The sequence below is a fragment of the Marmota marmota genome, unplaced genomic scaffold (assembly GCF_001458135.2).
Source record: "Marmota marmota marmota unplaced genomic scaffold, marMar, whole genome shotgun sequence".
NCBI classification, from domain to species: domain Eukaryota; kingdom Metazoa; phylum Chordata; class Mammalia; order Rodentia; family Sciuridae; genus Marmota; species Marmota marmota.
In genome coordinates this window covers 21,547,845-21,567,443 of record NW_025999869.1, presented here as the reverse complement: position 1 = coordinate 21,567,443, position 19,599 = coordinate 21,547,845, and the positions used below count along the sequence as shown (strand labels likewise).

Below are 19,599 nucleotides of genomic sequence, written 5' to 3'. Positions count from 1 at the left end.
GTTTTACCAGATTTCTTTACCTAAAGTGTATCTGCCACTCAGCTGTACCTAATTTATTTGTATTTTTCATAATAAAGGCCCAGGATTCCTCTCCGAAGTAACTAATGAGCTCTACTGACCAAAGCATTGAAAATGAGAAGACACTTCCCTTTCCTAGCATTCCTTTCTCTCCCAATTTGAAATCCCTACCACTTATTCACTTTTTAAAAAACTAGAAGCCAATTTTTTTTTGTCAAAATACTGAGGACTCGCCCCAGCGATTTTGATGGAATGTATTTAAGGATCTGACCCAGGGGGAGACTGTGAGTGACTGTGTGTAAAACACAATTGTCCTGAGGTTTTAAACCTTCCCCTGGGCTCTTTCCTGGGGCCCGGGAGGACTTTCTCACATTGATTCAGGAACATAAGTGCTTTCCAGCTGCTGGTCAGAGCCCCAAGTGGGCCCATATTTTATCAGTGTAAAAGTGGCCCCAAGAACTCAGGACTTGAAAGGAGAGTTTGAGAGCGTATGGAAAGATGCCCAGGGTCAGTGGTTCTTAAGGAATGTGCTACCAAATTTTAATCAATTCTCCTAGCAGCACAGTGTAGAGGCTGTTCTTTGCTTTATATCATTAGCCACGGCTTGGATACAGAGTCACTCTGGAGACATCATTATCCCACACTTCAAGATTATTTTGTATTTTCCATTGTTAGAGAGCTAACACTGCTATCTGGGCTCTTTGTCCTGGATTGAAGGGTTGCTCAGGGTGGCAGGTAAAGCACCTGTGTGTTCAGTATGCTTTCATGACTGACCCAGGCCTGATGGTTCCCTGCCCAGAGGCTCTTGGTACTCTGGCACGAAGGAAAACAACACACAAGTTGGGAAGCTGTTTCAAATTGGATGTGGATTAGCTGGGGCTTGAGATGCTGCAGCTGGCCATGGGGATGCCAAGGCCCAGAAGGGCGCAGAGCTGCAGCATGGGGCCTGAGCAGTGGTGTCAGGTGTAGACAGCACAGACCTATTATGCCTCATGGCCACGGGCACTGCAGGAAAATGAGCATCATGACAAGGTCAGAGGTAGTTGGTGGGGCAGTTGGTCATTGCCCACACTGATTTTCCCCATCATGGCGCCAGACCTAGTTGGTAGCAGGTTGTGAAGATGTCACATCATACCTGCTACCCTCCATCCCCTCAGTTCCTAAATGAGGTCTCCCTTCTAAGGAGCCTTTGCTTCCCCCGGTGTTAAAGAACATGCCCTGACAGGACTAAGGAGGCAGCGAGCGTCAGTGGTTTGAAACAGGAACCTGGAAACTGGGCCCAGTTAAGCACCCGAGTCTCAAGATCCTCTGTTGGTCAAGCTGTGTCTAGCATCTCAGCTCCTTTAACTTGGAGGCTTAAGTTGTCACCACTGTCCCTGCCCCTGTTGAGGTAGGGAATTTGTTGCTGAGAACTACCCTGGCCATTTTCTTTGACCTGTGATTCACCTTTTGAGACAGGTTAGCAAGAAGCTGTGATGTCAGTCAGGTAAGGGGGGGCTGCTGGGGACCACACCTGCACTCAGGGGAATGGTCCTCCCTGCCTGAGGGGTCCTGCTGCAGGACGACAGAGCTGGCCTGGTTCTTTTCCTACCCACCCTTACCTCTCAGGACTTCTATGGAGATGATGGAGCCTCTTGTAGTCCCAAGAGTGTAACTTACGAAGAAATCACTTTGGCTGAGTTGTCTGTCTAGTAAAGGATAGTTGGGCTTTTAGGGAATTCTGGGGATAAAGAACTTCCTTTTTTCTGATGATAATATTTTTGTTGGTTGTTAATTTTACTTTTTCCTGTGCTTTCTCTCTTCTCTTACTATTGTCTCATAGGTGCTGCCCCTTGAAAACAAAATGAAGGATCCTCAGAAATTTCCACTCATCCTATACTTGGGGATGGGCATCGTCACCGGCCTCTACATCACCCTGGGATGCCTCGGGTACCTGCAATTTGGAGCTGATATCCAAGGCAGCATCACCCTCAACCTGCCCAACTGCTGGTATGTGGCGGGGGATGGAAACCTGGAAGCACAAGATGTTTTATAAAATTAGTGGATCAGAAGGTGTGTTCTTCCTCTTATCTCTTAAATCAGTCTTGGTTGGATACATCGCTCCTTGGCTGAGCTGAATGCATGATTATTTGGGTGAGTCATTCCTATGGAGACTTATACAGATCCATGTGTTGATCAGCTGATTGACAAGTCATTTCTCCTAGGAAATCCTGAACCTAGAAGGACCAAGCGTCCATCCTGCTCACCTTAAGCAAAAGAGGAGGGCCAGTCTGTTTCACTACTGGTTTCTGCCATGCCTCCATGTGGGAGCATCTTGCTTTGGATCCCAGTTTCCTGGAGACTATTCATCTTTCATTAGTGGATGTATTGTAAAAAAACACTGAGACATATTGAAATGCTTAGATGTCACAGCGTGTGTGCTGAGCAGTAATTCTGTTTGGAAGATGAAAATCTCGTTATGGAGAACAGCTGCTTGTAGACTCTGAGAAGCTTGTTAGGGCCCCAAGGAATAAAACTAACCTTTCAGTCCAGCCTGCCCGATCTGCCTGCCTGTGTGTGCATATTGCAACTCTGATTGGTGAGTCTTTGGACAAGAACAGATGGAGAAAATTGAGGAAAATATTTACTCAGTAGCATTAGCATGTAACACAGGATGCCCTGATCAGAAGTCTGAGGATTAAGTATGTTGCACAGCCAGCCGAATAGTAGCTGGGCAATGGACCATTGTTTTCAGAAAGTCTTTCTTCTTCTATTCCTCTTTTAAATTTCCAATGTGCCTGTGCTTTCAATAGAGAAGAGTCAGGTGGTAGCTTGGCGTAACCATGTCACCTTTCCCTGGGAGACAAGAAGATCAGGATCAGCAGAAGCAGCCAGATCACCTGAAACCTCGGAGAACACTTGTCAGTGTTCATTTTCCCTTTGACACCCAAACCCAGCTGCTGTCATCTCTCCACCCACCCTGGGTTGATGCATGTAGCTTTCCCTGCATGGGACTTTCCTGACTCCAGACTTTGCATCTCTGGGGGCTTTGGTGCTGCTTTGAGTTTAGCTATAGAGCCACCAGCTGGTTTTTCCAAGAAATTGTATTACCCTGGAGCAAGTGAGACTTTTTCTAAATTCAGTCTCTCCCCAGGGGTTCTCCCACTCATAGTGTAGAATGTCATCTAGGTGTTCAGTCCAACACATAATTTATGAGCACATTTAGCTAGATCCCCAACAGGGGAGGCCAAATGCCTGTCCCTGCTTAACACCTGACAGTATTGTTGAAAGTGGAGCTTTGCTCAGGGCAGAGTGCCTTTCCCTTGAATGATTGAATCAGAGCCATAAGCACTTTCTTCTACCCTGCATGAAAGGACCCTGGGGTGGTAAGTTGGGGGATATCCTAGGGTGAGTTAATGGTCTTCGCAGGCAGCTACTTGTAAAGACATGGTAGAAAGGCAGCCAGGGTGGGGTGGAAACGATTCTGCACCTGCCTGTAGATCCCTGTATGGCCACTATCTGATTCTAGGGAGCACTGAACTGGGTGGGAAGGATATAAATAGGCTTATTATATTTTAAGTCATTTTTATTTTTGGAAGGATATATATATCTGTCTGTGCATGGTGAAGGTTACAAATGTGCAAAATGTATATAAAGAATATTAAGTTTTACCACCCCCATCCCTAGAAGACAGTGCTATAATTTCAGCGGCAGCCATACTCCACTCTCTTGTGTTTTCGTGTACATGAGAATGTCCCAGGGTGTGGCTGTTGGTGGGGTTCTCTTTTTTTTTTTTTCTGAAACAAATTATAGCGCTTGGTAGACACTGGACTACATCAAGCTGTAGCACACAGTGGAGATAGTTCTGCATCAGCACCTGGAGCACTGCCTTATACTTTTTAAGAGCTTCATGGGGCCGAGTTAATTAACCAGTTCTTCAATGATTAACATTCAATCGTTTTCAGTTTTCCATTCTTAAATAACATTGCTGTGCCATATTTTGGATGCACCTTTTGTGCACACGTTACAAGTGCCTTTGTGAGATAAATTCCTAGGGGTGAAATTGCTGGGCCTAAAGGACATGTGTGTGTGACCTGAACAGGTGTCCCCAGGTTGCTGTGGGACTCTTTTGCCTTCCCTCTGATGATGTATGTCTAGGCGTGCTGAGCAGGCTTCTGAAGGTACCCCGCTCCCTCTGCAGGTTGTACCAGTCTGTTAAGCTGCTCTACTCCATTGGCATCTTCTTCACCTACGCGCTCCAGTTCTACGTCCCGGCTGAGATCATCATCCCCTTCTTTGTGTCCCGAGCGCCTGAGCACTGCGAGTTGGTGGTGGACCTGTTCGTGCGCACGGTGATGGTCTGCCTGACGTGTGAGTAGAAGGAAAGATAACTGCTTGTTTTTCCCAGAGGGCTTACATGGGGGAAGAGGGTGTGTGTATTGTCGTGAGGCCACCTGTACCATGGGCAGAATACCCGGCACACACCTCACTCAGAGTCAGGGCACATCCAGATGGTGAAGGGGGTGGGCTTAGTGTGTGCTCTCAAGGACTCTGGAATGAGGACAGTTGTTTATAGATGTGGAATGAAATGCTGCAGGGATGGTAGTAACTCAGTAAAGACATGTCATCACTCTTCCACATAAACTAAGGTAAATTATCCTAGAGAGAGCCACTTGGCCTACATCCATGATGAGGTCAGGTCACCTACACAGAAGGTGCATGCTTATTTTTTCTCATAGTTGTTCATTCTGAGCTGGGATTATACAATTCTGGGCATTTTTGAATGTCAGTCTAATAAGTTTCTTAGACAATGTGTATCCATTAATCTAGTTGTTTTATTCCCCTTCCCCTGTGACAAGGGGTACGATTTAAGATGATATCCCCTTATTTGCTGTTAGTTGAAAACTGAGTTAATTTAAAACAATAAAATTTTTTTTGTAACTTCTGTGAATTGATAGGCTATGGAACCCCTGAACAAATTGGTCCATAATATCTAACTTAAATTTCTAGGAGATTTGCCATTGTTTTCTAAATTAAAATGCTTAAAGCATTAATTTATCTTTTTTTGGCTATATATGGCTTTTTTTTTCTTGTTTTATTGGGACAAGAACATTTTTGTATATTATATTGGGACTTTCCTGGGAATTTTCTTAAATTATTCAGTCTGGTTCTTTATCTTTGAAATAAGGATAGGTCTGTATGATGTTTTAGGTGACCCATAGTTGAATATTTTAGAGATGAAAGACGCGAATGTTGTCTAGCATTTGACTTGATTGGTGGTCTATTACCAAGGGAAAGCCAAGCAAGAGGCTATCCATTCCGTTCATCTACCCACGCAGATGTGAGGACTGGACTTATATGTGTCCCATAATGAATTCTTTGGGCCACCTGCAGACCCTGCCATTGTTGTTCTTCAAAGATAGAGGGTGGAAGCCTAGCATCCAAAATCTCTGTGTGGAAAGAACTATCTAGGACTAGGAAGATGAAGGCCTTTGCCTGACTTTCTGATTTAATCACGGGCAGCTCTCCTTAGGATTTCTTGCAGAGTAGGTCTAGGTAGGAGCAGGGCAGAGGGTGGATAACTTGGACTCACCAGTCCTACAGAGCATCCAGGAACCTGGCTTCTACTCTGCCTCTTATCTGGACATCTCCTAGAGCAGTGTCTGGGAACAGCTACTCCAGGGCACAGAGCCATTGACGTGTCTTGCTTTTCCAGCTGTTGCCCGAACGGGTGATGGTAAGATAGTCATCTTGCATGTGGATTTCAATCCTGGCTTCTGCCAGCAGCTCTTGTGCTTTGATTTAGATGTATAGGGTTTTTTTCCATGGATGGATGTGAGCTTCAGGTGTTGAGGAGACACATTCCATGTATGCAGTAACTTCTAATATCAGCTCTGAAGGCCTGATTCTTAAATATAAAGGGCATTGGAATAAAAAAGATGGGAATAGTTTAAATCACTTGCCTTTTTTCAAAGTGGTTCCTATAGAAGAAGTAGGTCTGTCTATGTAAAATGTGCTATAACTGACCAAGCAGCTCCTTCCCCCTGCCCTGGAGGGCCGGGTGGTGATACTGGCCCAGATTCCCGCCCCCCCCCCTCCACTGTCCCACTTTCTTCTCAAGCCTGGCTTGGCCTCCCCAAAGCCTGTGTCTGGCTCCCCACCAGGTTTGTTTCCACCACACCCTGCAGGAGGCAGGAGTCCTGATTCATAGGCCTCCTGCAGTCCTTAGATGACTCCTGGGTTTTTGCTCTACTTGTCCCTGCTCTGTGTGGCTCCCCTCCCCTTTACAGAACGATGCTCAAAGGCCACAGGCTGCATTTGATCTTGGAGGACCTGCCCTTTTTGCCCTTCTCCTGTGATCTGCTGTGATTAGCAGGGCACTGTCATCCTTTTAAAGCAGGCAGCCCAGCAGAGCCCACAGCACTCTGGCTTCTCCTACCTTCCCTGGAGACTTTGAAGTAATTGTGGGAATTGGTAGAGGCCTTTCGTGTTGATGAGAGCTCCTTTTGTTCTTGCTTCTCAGTTCTTTCAGATCTTCTGGCACAGGCTGACTGGTAGAGGATTTTAGGTCTTTGATGTAACTGATTGTTTTCAATTATAACCAGACCTTTAAGTGGCAGCTTATTTTCTTGCCATCTGTGGTGTTTCCCAGAATTTTCTCAACTTTTCCTCCTTTACCTCATCCTCTATTTCCCAGGGGTCCTGGGCAGAGGGGACTTTGGTCCAACTTTAAGTGTTAAAAGTAGTCATGACTGTTCATCCTTGTGGGGTGGGGGATGTGATGAGAAAGTTGAACTCCAAAGTCAGAAATGCAGACTCAGCGGGTCACCTTATGTCCGGAGCACCTGAGAGTCTGGAGGTGAAGGAGAAATTCTTCCTTTGGATCCCTCAGGCACTAACCCATCCTTCTATGCTTGGTCTGAAATCTCGGTGGCATTTGCCATGTGAAAGATGTTACTTCAGTTAGGGATGAGATTTTCAGAAACCTACCATAGAAGATGTAATAACATAAAACGATATCAGTTATGAGGCCTGCTCAGCCTGAGACCCACAGACACAAAACATCCCGGGCAGCGAGACCTTCCAGAGCACATAGTGTCTAGGTGCAGAGTGGCTTCTCGAGGTCTTTGGCCTTTCACACTTCACCGTCTTGCAGCTACAGTGAAGAAGGGCATCCTGAATGAGCTGTGCAGCTATGGGGAACCTCCCAGGGCCCCTCATGGAGGCCTCAGATTCCTCAACTGTGAGATAGGAAGAGGTCTGATCTCTGAGGTCTCTCTCAACTCCAAGTTCTGTGATTCTCTATAGTAGTTTATGCTTGACTTGATTAAATTTCCACAAAAACATTGCTCTAAAAAATGAAAGTTAATATAAAGCCATTTGAAGGGAAAAAAGTTCTCAATATACCACTGGCTTAACAAAAATGATTTTTATTTTGCACTTTTATCTCGTTTGTCTTAACCCTCACAGGTACATGGTAAAAATAGTTGTAATCATAGTGCACACATAATGGTTTTTCCCATTTTGTTTAATATTATATCATGAATATGCATGCTCTTTATATTTTCATGACTTTACTATATATTCCATTCTTTTTTTAATTTTTTTATTGGTTGCTCAAAACATTACAATGCTCTTGACATATTTCATACATTTGAATCAAGTGGGTTATGAACTCCCATCTTTACCCCGTGTACAGATTGCAGGATCACATTGATTATCATCCACATTTATACATACTGCCATACTAGTGTCTGCTGTATTCTGCTGCCTTTCCTATCCCCTTCCTATCCCCTTCCTATCCCCCCCTCCTCTCCCTTCCCCTCCCATCACCTCTCTCTACCCCATCTACTATAATTCATTTCTCTCTTTTTTTCCCTTTCCCCTCACATCCTCTTATGTGTAATTTTGTATAACAATGAGGTTCTCCTTCCATTTCCATGCAATTTCCCTTTTCTCCCCCATTCCCTCCCACCTCTCGTCCCTGTTTAATGGTAATCTTCTCATGCTCTTCCTCCCTGCTCTGTTTTGAGTTGCCCTCCTTATATCAAAGAAGACATTCGGCATTTGTTTTTTAGGGATTAGCTAGCTTCACTTAGCATAATCTGCTCTAATGCCTCCATTTCCCTGCAAATGCCATGATTTTTTTTTAGTGCTGAGTAATATTCCATTGTGTATAAATGCCAAATTTTTTTTATCCATTCATCTATTGAAGGGCATCTGGGTTGGTTCCACAGTCTAGCTATTGTGAATTGTGCTGCTATGAACATTGATGTAGCTGTATCCCTATAGTATGCTCTTTTTAGGTCTTTGGGGAATAGTCCGAGAAGGGGAATAGCTGGGTCGAATGGTGGTTCCATTCCCAGCTTTCCCAGGAATCTCCATACTGCTTTCCAGATTGGCTGCACCAATTTGCAGTCCCACCAGCAATGTACAAGTGTACCCTTTTCCCCACATCCTCGCCAGCACTTGTTGTCTGACTTCATAATGGCTGCCATTCTTACTGGAGTGAGATGGTATCTTAGAGTGGTTTTAATTTGCATTTCTCTGATTGCTAGAGATGGTGAGCATTTTTTTGTGTATTTGTTGATTAATTGTATATCCCTCTCTGAGAAGTGTCTGTTCAGGTCCTTGGCCCATTTGTTGATTGGGTTATTTTCTTATTGTTTAATTTTTTTGATTTCTTTGTATACTCTGGATATTAGGGCTCTATCTGAAGTGTGAGGAATAAAAATTTGTTCCCAGGATGTAGGCGCCCTATTTACCTCTCTTATTGTTTCTCTTGCTGAGGAAAAAAACTTTTTAGTTTAGTCCCATTTATTGATTCTTGATTTTAACTCTTGTGCTATAGGTGTCCTATTAAGGAATTTGGAGCCTGACCCCACGAGATGGAGATTAGAGCCAACTTTTTCTTCTATCAGACGCAGAGTTTCTGGTTTGATATCTAGCTCCTTGATCCATTTTGAGTTAACTTTTGTACATGGCAAGAGAAAGGGATTCAATTTTCCATTCTTTTGGTAGGTTCTATTTAAACTATTACTTTAGTATTAGACATATAGGTAGTTTCTCTTGCCTTTTTTTGGGGGGGGGGGGAGGAGTGTACCAGGGATTGAATTCAGGGGCACTTGGCCACTGAGCCACATCCCCCGCCTTATTTTGTATTTTTATGTATAGACAGGGTTTCACTGAGTTGCTTAGAGCCTCACTTTTGCTGAGGCTAGCTTTGAACTCACACTCCTCCTGCCTCAGCCTCCCAAGTCACTGGGATTATAGGCGTGCACCACCGCACCCAGCTGTTTCTCTTGCTTTTATGTACTAAATGAAATTTTATATCTGCTCAAGATTATTGCTATTTTGAAGGCATATTTCTAGACATTTAAAAGAACAATGGGTAACAATACTGACCAAATTATATTGTAATGCCATGTGCATGTACAAATGTTTAACAACAAATCCCACTTTATATATAATTATAATGTACCAATAAAAAATATGGGGGGAAAAATCAGTATATCCATGATTGTAGAATGATGACAAATCCCTTGACCTTAATAAAATAATGACTTAATTAAATTTAAAAAGTAGTAAAAATTAATCTGGTGGATTTCACCAAACATTGATTTTTTTTTTCATTTTATTTAATTTTTGTACACAAAAGGAGCACGACTTTTCATTTCTCTGGTTGTGCATGATGTAGAGTCACACCCTTCGTGCAATCATACCCAAACATTGATCTTAAGAGCAGCTGCAAGAGCTTCCTGCCGTGGGAGCCAGGAGAGTCCCAGTCGTTCTGTAGTTCCAAGTTTGTCCTTCGAAGTGCTTTGCTCTTCCCTTGGGTATGAATCAGCCCTTTCTAATGTGGTCCAAAGCCACAGGCTCCAGTCAGCTCCTTTTCTGAGCCTGGCTGTTTGCCTCATGGAGCTTCGGTGGTTGCAGGATCACATTGTTAGCGTCTGAAGCCACAGTTGTGTAATAGCGCAGTCTCTTGACTCACCACGTGGTCTAGTTTTAGGTTCTCCTCAGTGCCTCTTTCCGTGGAGGCCACAGCTAGGCTGCTGCCAAGAGCCATGTAGCCGGGGTAGGGAAAACACTTTCTCCCTCTTTGTTTGGGAGGAGGTTTGGGGGAGTATAGGGAAGAGTGGGGAGGCGGGGTGTTCCCAGGCCGCTGCTTCCTGAGATCTCTCCTGATTTCCTCTTTCTAGGAAGGTTTAACTCACAGAATGAAGATATTTAGTGCCTGGAGGGGTCTCATTTGCCCCATATCTTCCCTAAGTGGTTGGTTGCTATCCTGGGATGAAAGCCATTTTGCTTGGTAGCAAAACACATGCCTGCTCTGGAACCCAGGGCTGAGTATTGCTTCTCTTCCTTTTTCCTGTTATTGAGAAGCTCACTCTTCAACCTCCCTACCTCCTTATCTTCTCCAGTGTTGGGCTTTATTGAGGTCTGGAGGAGGCATGTGGTCCAGCTAAGACAGGAAGTAGGACTTCCCCTCTGCAGCCCTAACTTTAGGAGAAATGTGTGCCCTCTTTAAAATCTCTATTGATAATATTATGAATGCTTGTCTTGCATAGTGACTTTGTAGTGAAGGCAAGAACCAGTTCTGAGATTGCTTATGACATATGATGAAGTGGAAGGAAGATAGATCTCTGTTCAACTGAGAACTGATTGTGACCCTACAAGCTTCCGTTCCTGTTTCCTCTAAGTGTTTTCACCAAGTGCAGCGTATGTCTGGCTGCACTTACCTCCTCCACCATAAGTTCAGACGTCCACCCAGGTTACAGGGCGAGACTGTCGGTTCCTCCGATTTGGGGGCAGGTCTCCACTTGTCTCCTGCCAGGAGCTCTTTCTCCTGATGACAGAGGCCTCCATCCTCTCAGGGGCTTCTGTGTCAGTGGAAACACTCACGTGGCTGGCACTTGAGCAATCACTCACACACCTTCTGTTGGGATTAAAACCAGTGGGCTGGGAGCTGCTCTTTGTGGCACAGCCATGGGAAGGGAATGCTGCTGCTGCACTGTGCCCTCTTGGGCTGCACACGGGGCTTCCCGGCTGTCAGAGTGCTGGGGAAGCATCCCAGAATACTCCAAGGAGCCCAAACTAGAATGTACGGCCTCTTAAAACTTCTGAGTCAGGTGAGACTTTCGCTGTCATCCAGGATGAATAGTCACCTTATTTCATCTGTAAACAAATTGAGGCTCAAACCATATGGCTTATTATAAGCAGGGCCTGGTGGTGAAGTTAGCAAACACATAAGCATTGATTATGCACTTTTAATGCTCTGAGTTTTTTTACACCAGGGATCGCATTCTAACGTCCCGATTTAGCTGTTGGGAAAAGAGGAAGTAATGAGCTATCTAGTGCGGGGGCTGGGCTGGGAGCATTCTGAGTCCAGAGCCTGCGCTCCAAACCACGTTCTCCTACCACCCACTCCGTGGGCTCGGTTCCCCTGACTGCTGCTCTGGTGTTGTTTCTATCCCATTGGGTCAAGTGGAGCCATCACCATGATGTTGTCACTACGCACACGGAGAACCAGACCCCAGAGAAGGCAAGTATGCTGAGCCAGGAGACGCTGGGGGTTCCACACCTGTGGGCTTTCGCTTGCTTATCTCTGGACGAGAGATTTGAATCGGGTGGTGTCTAAGCTTTCTTAGCGCTCTCCATTCCAGAACATGGACAGATGCTGGCGACATGGTTGATCAGTGAGAGCCTCTCTCCCCGCCCTGAGCAGTTGTGAACAGGCATGTGCTCTCTCCCTACAGGCATCTTGGCCATCCTTGTCCCCCGCCTGGACCTGGTCATCTCCCTGGTGGGCTCCGTGAGCAGCAGCGCCCTGGCCCTCATCATTCCCCCGTTGCTGGAGATCACCACCTACTACTCAGAGGGCATGAACCCCCTCACCATCGCCAAGGACGCCCTCATCAGCATCCTGGGCTTTGTGGGCTTTGTGGCGGGGACTTACCAGGCCCTTAGTGAGCTGATCCAGCCAAGCAGTGCTCCCATCTCCATCAACTCCACCAGTGCCTCTGTATAGTGATCTGGGTGCCTTCTCTGCACCTGCCTACCCCCCCGCACCCCTGTGTGTGCCCCCAGTAACTGTCCCCAGAGCCTTGATGTGGTCAGCCTCTGGGAAATGCAGGCTCTGTCTGGGTACCCTTCTACGTGGCATCTGGGTGCCCTGGCCTGGGTGAGACTGGGGGTGGGGGCGGGGCAGGGAGACACCTGGGAGGTGCACTAGTGACAGCTCTATGACAGCTCATTTGTACCTATTTTAACCCGGAACTTTCAGTTCTTCCCCTCCTCATGCCCTCGCTCTTAGAACCTCGCCCAGATTCTCCCCGTTGCACAGCTCACTTTAACAATTTTAGTACCCCGTACCTGCTGTTTCCTCCTGTCCCAGGCCAGACCCAGATTCAGTAAGTGGGAGCCTCCCCTCTTTATAAAGCCAGGCCTCTTTCTAATCTCTTTCCCAAAATCGTACCTCAGTATTCTACCTATTCAAGTCTCCAGGGGGTGTCTGGATCTACCTAGTGCTTCTAAGCCAGACCCCACACTGGAGAGTTTTTAATCTTTTCCCTCTCTGGCTTGCTGGGACCCTCGGGCCACACCTTCTCTGAGTTCTTCCACACAGGTCACAACACTACATTCTTCATTGCTTTCACTCTTAAAAGATACGCAGTGCTGTGGAAATGGACAGTATCTATAATTTATTTAAGATGAGGGTTTTTAAGATCTGACTCCGGATCTGGGGTCATTAGGAGGAATTGTTTCTTCTTCAATTGTTTCTTGAGTCAGCTCCTCCTGCTGAAAAGAAACTTGCTCTGGGAAATGTCTGTTGAGGTGCTCAGCACACCCTTGGCGGAGCACCCTGAGGGGTTTAAAGCAGGATCGCCTGCACGTGTGCCTCCATGGGGAGGCACGGGTTTTCCTCCCATTGGTCAGCTTGGTCTCATGCTGAACACAAGAGTGTTAGGGAAATACTCAGGCGTGCTCTGGGCCCAAGGCATGCGTGGCCAAGTGGAGGAGGGTTTGGTCAAGGGAGGCTTATCCTGTGGTTGCTTAGTGCATCTTGGCCCCCCTTTTAATCTCATCCCCTGACAAGAGAAAGAGATGGCAGTGCTCACTTGCCATCCTCTGGGGAAGACACCCACTCTGTCGCCATGGGTGGGAGGCTTCGGTCAGTGTGCACAAAGTCAGCTGTGAAGTTCGTAGAATTTAGGCAGATGATCTGACACTATGCATGGTGCTTGGTTTTTTTATAATCACGGGGGGAGGGCAGAAGCAGTGCCTCACCCCAGCAGCCTCTGTGCCCTGGACCTTGAAAGGAACCAATGAACACTAACTGTTGCCCCTGTCCTTTCCCAGGCATCCTGAGCAGCCTCAAAGTCAGCCTGCAGATTAGGGAGCAACTTGGGAGGGCAGAGAGAGATGGGTTACCCCACTCTGAGCTGCCACTTCCTTCCTATTGGTGTGTGAAGTATTTCAGATGGGCATTTGTTAACTACCCAGCTCTTCCACTGTGTATGTGTGTGTGTGTGTGTGTGTGTGTGTGTGTATGTATACAGTAGCTTCTGTGTCTCCTGCATTCCTGTTGCCAGGCCCTCGCTTACCTAGAGATGATTTGGCTTGAAAGTTGGTTAAGGGAAAACAGCAAGAATTTATCAGGGATTTGCTTTTGTGTTTCACCAAAGCCCGTCAGAGCTGCGACCTCCCGCCCCCCAGCCCAGCTTTTTCTTTCTCTTCTGTTCCAAAGCCAACCGAGCTGATAAGGCCTGACCTTCTTGGTAGGGCGATGGGAAGAGTGGACCCTCTCATGTCCCAACCTACCTAATAATCTGATGACTTAGGAAGATGTCACCTTTGTTTACTTATTCTCCCTAAGGAGAATGACACTTTTTAACCCACCCTTGCTGCTCTTTGGTCGTCTCTAACAGGTGCTTATGTGACCAAGGTCCCAGACGGGATTAGCAGAGGCACTGCCCTCTGATGTCTCAGGTCTCTAGAAGTTACCAAAGTGGGCTCAGAAACTGTCACTTCCTGTTCCCGAACTTGGGCTCTGGCAGCCCAACTGTCAGTCCCCCCCCCACCCCCCATCTTCCTGTAGCTGTCCTGAGCGTTGCTTTCAGTGGACAGGTACAAGCCAGTGAAGGGGCAGACTTTGTGTCCTGCCCATAACTTCCTCATTGGAGGCCTCTGTATGCTCAGAGCTGCTAGAAGCAACCCTGCCCAGGACATTGCTGCAGTTGGGACTGTGATGCTGGGACCTGAGAGCAGGACCGAAGGATACTGTGGTCCTCCAGCTCCAGCTCGTAGCAACATGTGAGCTGTTGATTCAAGGCCCCTGGCCTAGAGAGTGTGGCGAGCAGGAGAGCTGGCCTTAGTGTGTAGGGATATGGGAGCTCATTTGGCATGGCCTGTGCCTGCTTCATCTCTTTCTTGTGCTCCTGTTGCTTTGACAACCTGATTGCATGGCTATTTCAGAAAACCCAGGCAAGGTGACCCAGTCAGGGCCTTCCTTGCTGTGCAGTTGCTCAGCTTATGGGCAAGGAGGAAAGCCAGGTGGTGGGTTGGGGGAAGCCCTTCCTCCTGTGCTGCAAGGAGCCCTGGACCAGCTGAGAAGCTCCTCTGCTGCCCACAGTGCTTGCCGAGTCAGAGCCCTTTCTGTGTCTTCCCATGCTGGCTATGAGCCGGCTTCCCAGCTGTTCACTGTGCCCCTCAGGAGTGCACCCAGTTAAGTAGAAAACTGATCACAGAGCCGTGGTTTTCCCGAGTGTGAGGGTGCATGCTGGATGTACCAAAAGCAAAACGTGGGGTTTCTGTTCCTACTGCCATCTCTTTGGTTCATCCCCAGATTTCCAGGAGCCTACAGGTAGCTTTCTCAGAATCCTCTAAAATGCTGCTGTTGGGCACAGGATTACAGCTCCCGGTGGGCAGTGTCCTCCCCCATAAATGCAGGCACTTGGTGGGAGCAGTGTAACCTGGCATTGGCTGTTCACTCCGCCCAGGCGTTATCACCATTCACAAGTGGCATTATTTATGTCATGCTGCTATCCAGCTGCTAGGAGCCCTTCCCCTGCACAAGCCCTGGCCAGATGTGTGACTTGGAGGCATGACTTAGCTTAGACCCGCCCTCTCCTGTCTCACCTCTCCAGCCAAACCCGTTGGCAGGTGCCTGCTGCTCACTCTCTCTACCCCTGGGAAAGGTAATAATGTCAGTGTGACAAGTAGTAACAATCATTAGAAAAATCATTTCCTCTCCCTATTCTCCTCTTACTTTCTGCTTCTCAAACTTGTCTCTCCTCCAGTATCATCAATGTCTCACACTACACATCCTCACCTTTCTCGGAAGTGAAGCGTCTCCCTTTTGTCTGTTTCAGTGGTCTCTAGTCTGTGTGCCTGGCAAGGGCTCTGTACCTGTGGTTTTCTTGCATGGCAGACCTCAGTGTCTCCCCCGGCGGGAATCAGCGCTGCTTTGTCCAACAGGAGACCAACGACAGTATGAGATGGCAGGATGTGGTGATCACGAGGGCGGCTTCAAGTCAGCCTTAGAATTTAATTTTCCAAAGTACATTACAAATCTCTGAGACCATTAGAGGAAAATAATGCAATGTGGGTTGCTTTGAGAATCATGGTCAATACTTCAAAGACAATTAGTCCGGCTGGCTGTCTGCTCGGGCAGCCTCAGCCTCCGCCTCTGAGGGTACTTCCTTTTCCTTCAAACCACTGAGTCATTCCTGGCCAGAGGACATAAATGGTGCTGATACAGAGTTATCAGACGACAGGAGGTGCAAAACAGTGGAAGGTACCTGCTGTTAGGTGTGTTCTGTGGTGTAAATCAAGGTGATGCCGGGAAAGCAATTTTCTTTTGATGAACAATGAAATCAGGTGACTGTTGTAAACTAAGCTGATGGACATATGAACACGAGGAATAAGAGAACTACCACACACAATGTCTGGATGACAGACAGAACTGCATCTGTGCCTACAGGGATGTCTTTCCGCCGTGGTATGTGTAGAGGTGAATTTTGCCAGAATGTGTAGAAGATCTTGTTTTGGATTGCACACATAGATTATGTGTTGAACTTTTTCTTTTCAATAAACGAATTGTATTTTTTATTTTTGAGAGGTTGCTGTCTGTGTTTTTGTCTTTATGCTTTTTTTTTTAATGTCACTCAGTTCTCTTCACTGGATTTTAGTTTAAATGTCTCTAGTTATTCCCAGAGTTCCCATGGCAAAATAGTACCAACAGCAGAACCATCCATGGAACTGAGAGGTTGCCACAAAAGAGACCATGAAATTTATTTTTTTTTTCTGTCACACAATCCTGCCCTCCCCAATTTCCCCCTATTTCTCTTCAAATCTTGAGTTAAGACGTTTTAGACCTCTCTGAGCCATGTCAGATGATCCCACATAACCAGGCATGACAGATCTGTGTGTCAGCTTGGTTATTCAACACAACACTAATCTAGGTGTTGCTCTGCAGGTGTTTTGTATATGTATTTACCATCATGATTAGTTGTCTTTAAATAAAAATCATTCTTAATATGAATGGATAAAGAAAATGTGGTATATATACACAAATGAAATACTCAGCGATAAAGAAGAATGAAATTATGGCATTTACAGGTAAATGGACAGAAGATGGATACTTATGATGCTAAGCGAAATAAACCAATCCCCCAAAAAAAACAAAGGCCAAATTTTCTCTCTGGTATCTGGATGCTAATCCATAACAAGGGAGGATAGGGAGAGAAAGAATAGAAATTCACTGGATTGGACAAAGGGGAATGAAGGGAAAGGAGTGGGGATGAAAATAGGAAAGATAGTAGAATGAATCAGACAGGACTCTCCTTTGCTCATATATGAGTACACAGCCAGTGTATCTCCACATCATGTACAATCACAAGAATGGGAAGTTATATTCCATGTACGTATAATATGTAAAAATTCACTCTACTGTCATGTATATCTAAAAAGAACAAATATAAAAAATAAATAAAATCATCCTGGCCCAAGTTAAATATATATATATATATATATATTTTTTTTTTTTTAATAATGTGGGTAAGCTTTGTTCATTCAGTTAAAAGGTCTTAACCTGAAGTTTCCCTGAGCAAGATGAAATTCTGTCTCCAGACAACAGCATCAGCTTGGGCCGGTGAGTGTCCAGCTGCCAGCCTGCCCTGTGAATCTCAGACTTGCTGGTCCCACAGTCATGTAAGCCAGTTCCTCAAAACCTGTCTGTTTTATTTTCTCTGTCCCACACACCCACAGTGTACTTACACAAAAATGGCTACCATTCACAAGACAGTAAAATATCATGACGTCACTGTTGTATGTACAGTCCATCATTGACATCCTCTGAAACACGGTTATGTGACAATGACTTGTGTGTGTACACATATTGAGTCATCTCAGAGACTCAAAGCCAGCTGTTCCAAGCCACCAACTAGTAAGTGGCAGAACTGGGATGCTCAAGCCTTTTGATTCCAGAACCCAAGTACTTCCCAAGGGCCCGGCTGCCTGCCTGTCTGTTGCGGCCTCGGGAGGGAAGCCAGTCTTTAGGGGTGGCCGTGAGGGTCAGAGAGAATGTTATAAAAGCACCATATTTCATAAGCATGATGGGGTGGTGAAACGTTTTCTGAAATAGCTGACAAAGAAAATCAAGGCCCTGAGGTGTTCTGTTTGTTGACTACGCACTGTTCCTTATGATCTTGCCTCTCCTCTCCTGTGCAGAGAACTCAACCCTTTTCACATGGTCCACCTCTTCAAGTTACTATTTCTGCTCACATTCTTAATTTAATGGCTGCAATCCCTCCTTCCAGATATCCAGGCTCCTTAAGGCAAGTCCACTAGAAACTAGAAGCATAAACTTGAATGACAGTGGACTGAATGCAGACCCTAACCCTGGGGCTCTTCGCCAGGTCTCTGGTTTCCTCATGCTCAGCCCATGATTAATGAGTATGCTTCACTCGACCCTGGCCATTAGTCCCCCCTCTTAGTTTTAAAGATTGGGGTGTAGTTTTCAGATAATAGCATGCATCTGTTTTTCCAAGTGTACAGTTTGATGAGGTCTGACAAATGCATGCAGTCATGTGACCACCATCTCAATCAAAATATAGACTATTTCCTTTAGCCCCAAAGTTCCCTTAGACCCTTTTGTGGTCAATCCCACCCCCAAACAGCCCAGTCCTTGGCAACCATTGATAAGTTTTTCTCTCTCTCATTTTGTCTTTTTTAGAATGCCGCATGAATCAAGTCATTAAGTGTTGGCCTTTTTGTCTGGCAGTTTTCACTTAAAAGAATGGTTTTCACATTCACTCGTGTTGTTTCATGTATCTGAGTTTTATTTTTACTTCCATATTACCTTCCATTGTACAGACGAACCATCATTTGTTTATGGGTTGACCAGTTGACGGATGTTTGGCTTGCTTTCAGTTTTTAGCTATTATGAATAAAGCTGCTATAACTGTTCATGAACAGGTCTTTGTACACATAATTAGTGTGAAGTGATATTTTATTGTAGTATGATTTGCTCTTCTCAGATGATGAACAATGTTCTGCATTGTTTTTCTAGGGCTTCGGGGTCATTAGGCTATCTTTAATGGAATATCTATTTAAATATTTTGCTTCTTTTAAAGTATAGTTATTCGTATTTTTAACTTAAGCTCTCAATTTCAAAATAATTATAGATCCACAGGAAGATGCAGAGAAGTGTACAGAGAGGCCCAGCGTCTCCTTCACCCTGTCTTACCCCGTGTTAGCATCTTGTACAACTATAGTACATAATCAAACCAGGAAAATGATGTTGGCACATCCTGTGAAGTCCATGCAGATTCTCCAGTAAAATACACATTTGTGTGTGCAGGCATATGTTTTTGTGTTTGTGCACACAGCTCGCTGCCATTTTACTACCTGTGTGGCTTCCTCTTTTCCACCCCACAATCTGGGTGGCTAACTATCACCACAAGACTGCTTTATGTTGCTCCAATGTCTTTGCTCCTCCACATGGCTAGCCCCTGGCAGCCACTAATCTGTTCTTCATCTCTAGGAATATGTTATGTTACATAGATTTTCTGTTTGTATCCTTTGAGACTGGTTTCCTTCATTCAGTATGATTTTCTTGGTAATCATCCAAGTTGATACATGTATCGATAGTTTGTTCCTTTTTACTGCTAAATGGTATTCCATAGTATTCATTTGTAACCATTCATCCATTGAAGGATATTTGCATGGTTTCTAAATTTGGCTCTTATAAATAAAGCTACTGTGAATATTTGTGCAAATGTTTCTGCCTGTAAATAAGTTTTCATTGCTCTGGGATATGTGCCCAAGAATGTAATGCTGGGTTGTATGGTCAGCCTAGTTTTAAAAGGAACTTCCAAACCATTTTCTAAAGGGGCTATACCACCTTACACTTATACCACAGTCCATTTTCTCTGCATTCATGCCAGCCCTTGGTGCTGTCACTGTTTTTTATTTAGCTGTTTATCAGATCCTAAGATTCTATATATGTTTTGTTAGATTTATGGTTTTAATTTCCTTGGAGTGATTGTGAGTGGTAATGTGTTTTTTTTTTTCCAGTTTCTGTGTGTTCATTGGTAA

At 45.4% G+C, this 19,599-nt stretch overlaps 1 protein-coding gene across 3 annotated transcripts in view; it reads left to right on the top strand.

The window, feature by feature from the left end:
• Window positions 1-16,117, top strand: part of Slc36a1 (solute carrier family 36 member 1) — a 40,920-nt gene extending 24,803 nt beyond the window's left edge. For 2 of the 3 annotated variants that reach the window (XM_015492707.2, XM_048783028.1), the window contains exons 9-11: window positions 1,841-2,007; window positions 4,199-4,368; window positions 11,757-16,117. In XM_015492707.2, the coding sequence (XP_015348193.1) occupies window positions 1,841-2,007; window positions 4,199-4,368; window positions 11,757-12,028 (609 nt within the window). In that variant the 3' untranslated portion in view covers window positions 12,029-16,117. Of the gene's footprint in view, window positions 1-1,840; window positions 2,008-4,198; window positions 4,369-11,485; window positions 11,543-11,756 lie in introns of all 3 variants that reach the window. The other variant, XM_048783038.1, reaches the window with a different exon arrangement.
• Window positions 16,118-19,599: the final 3,482 nt, after the last annotated feature.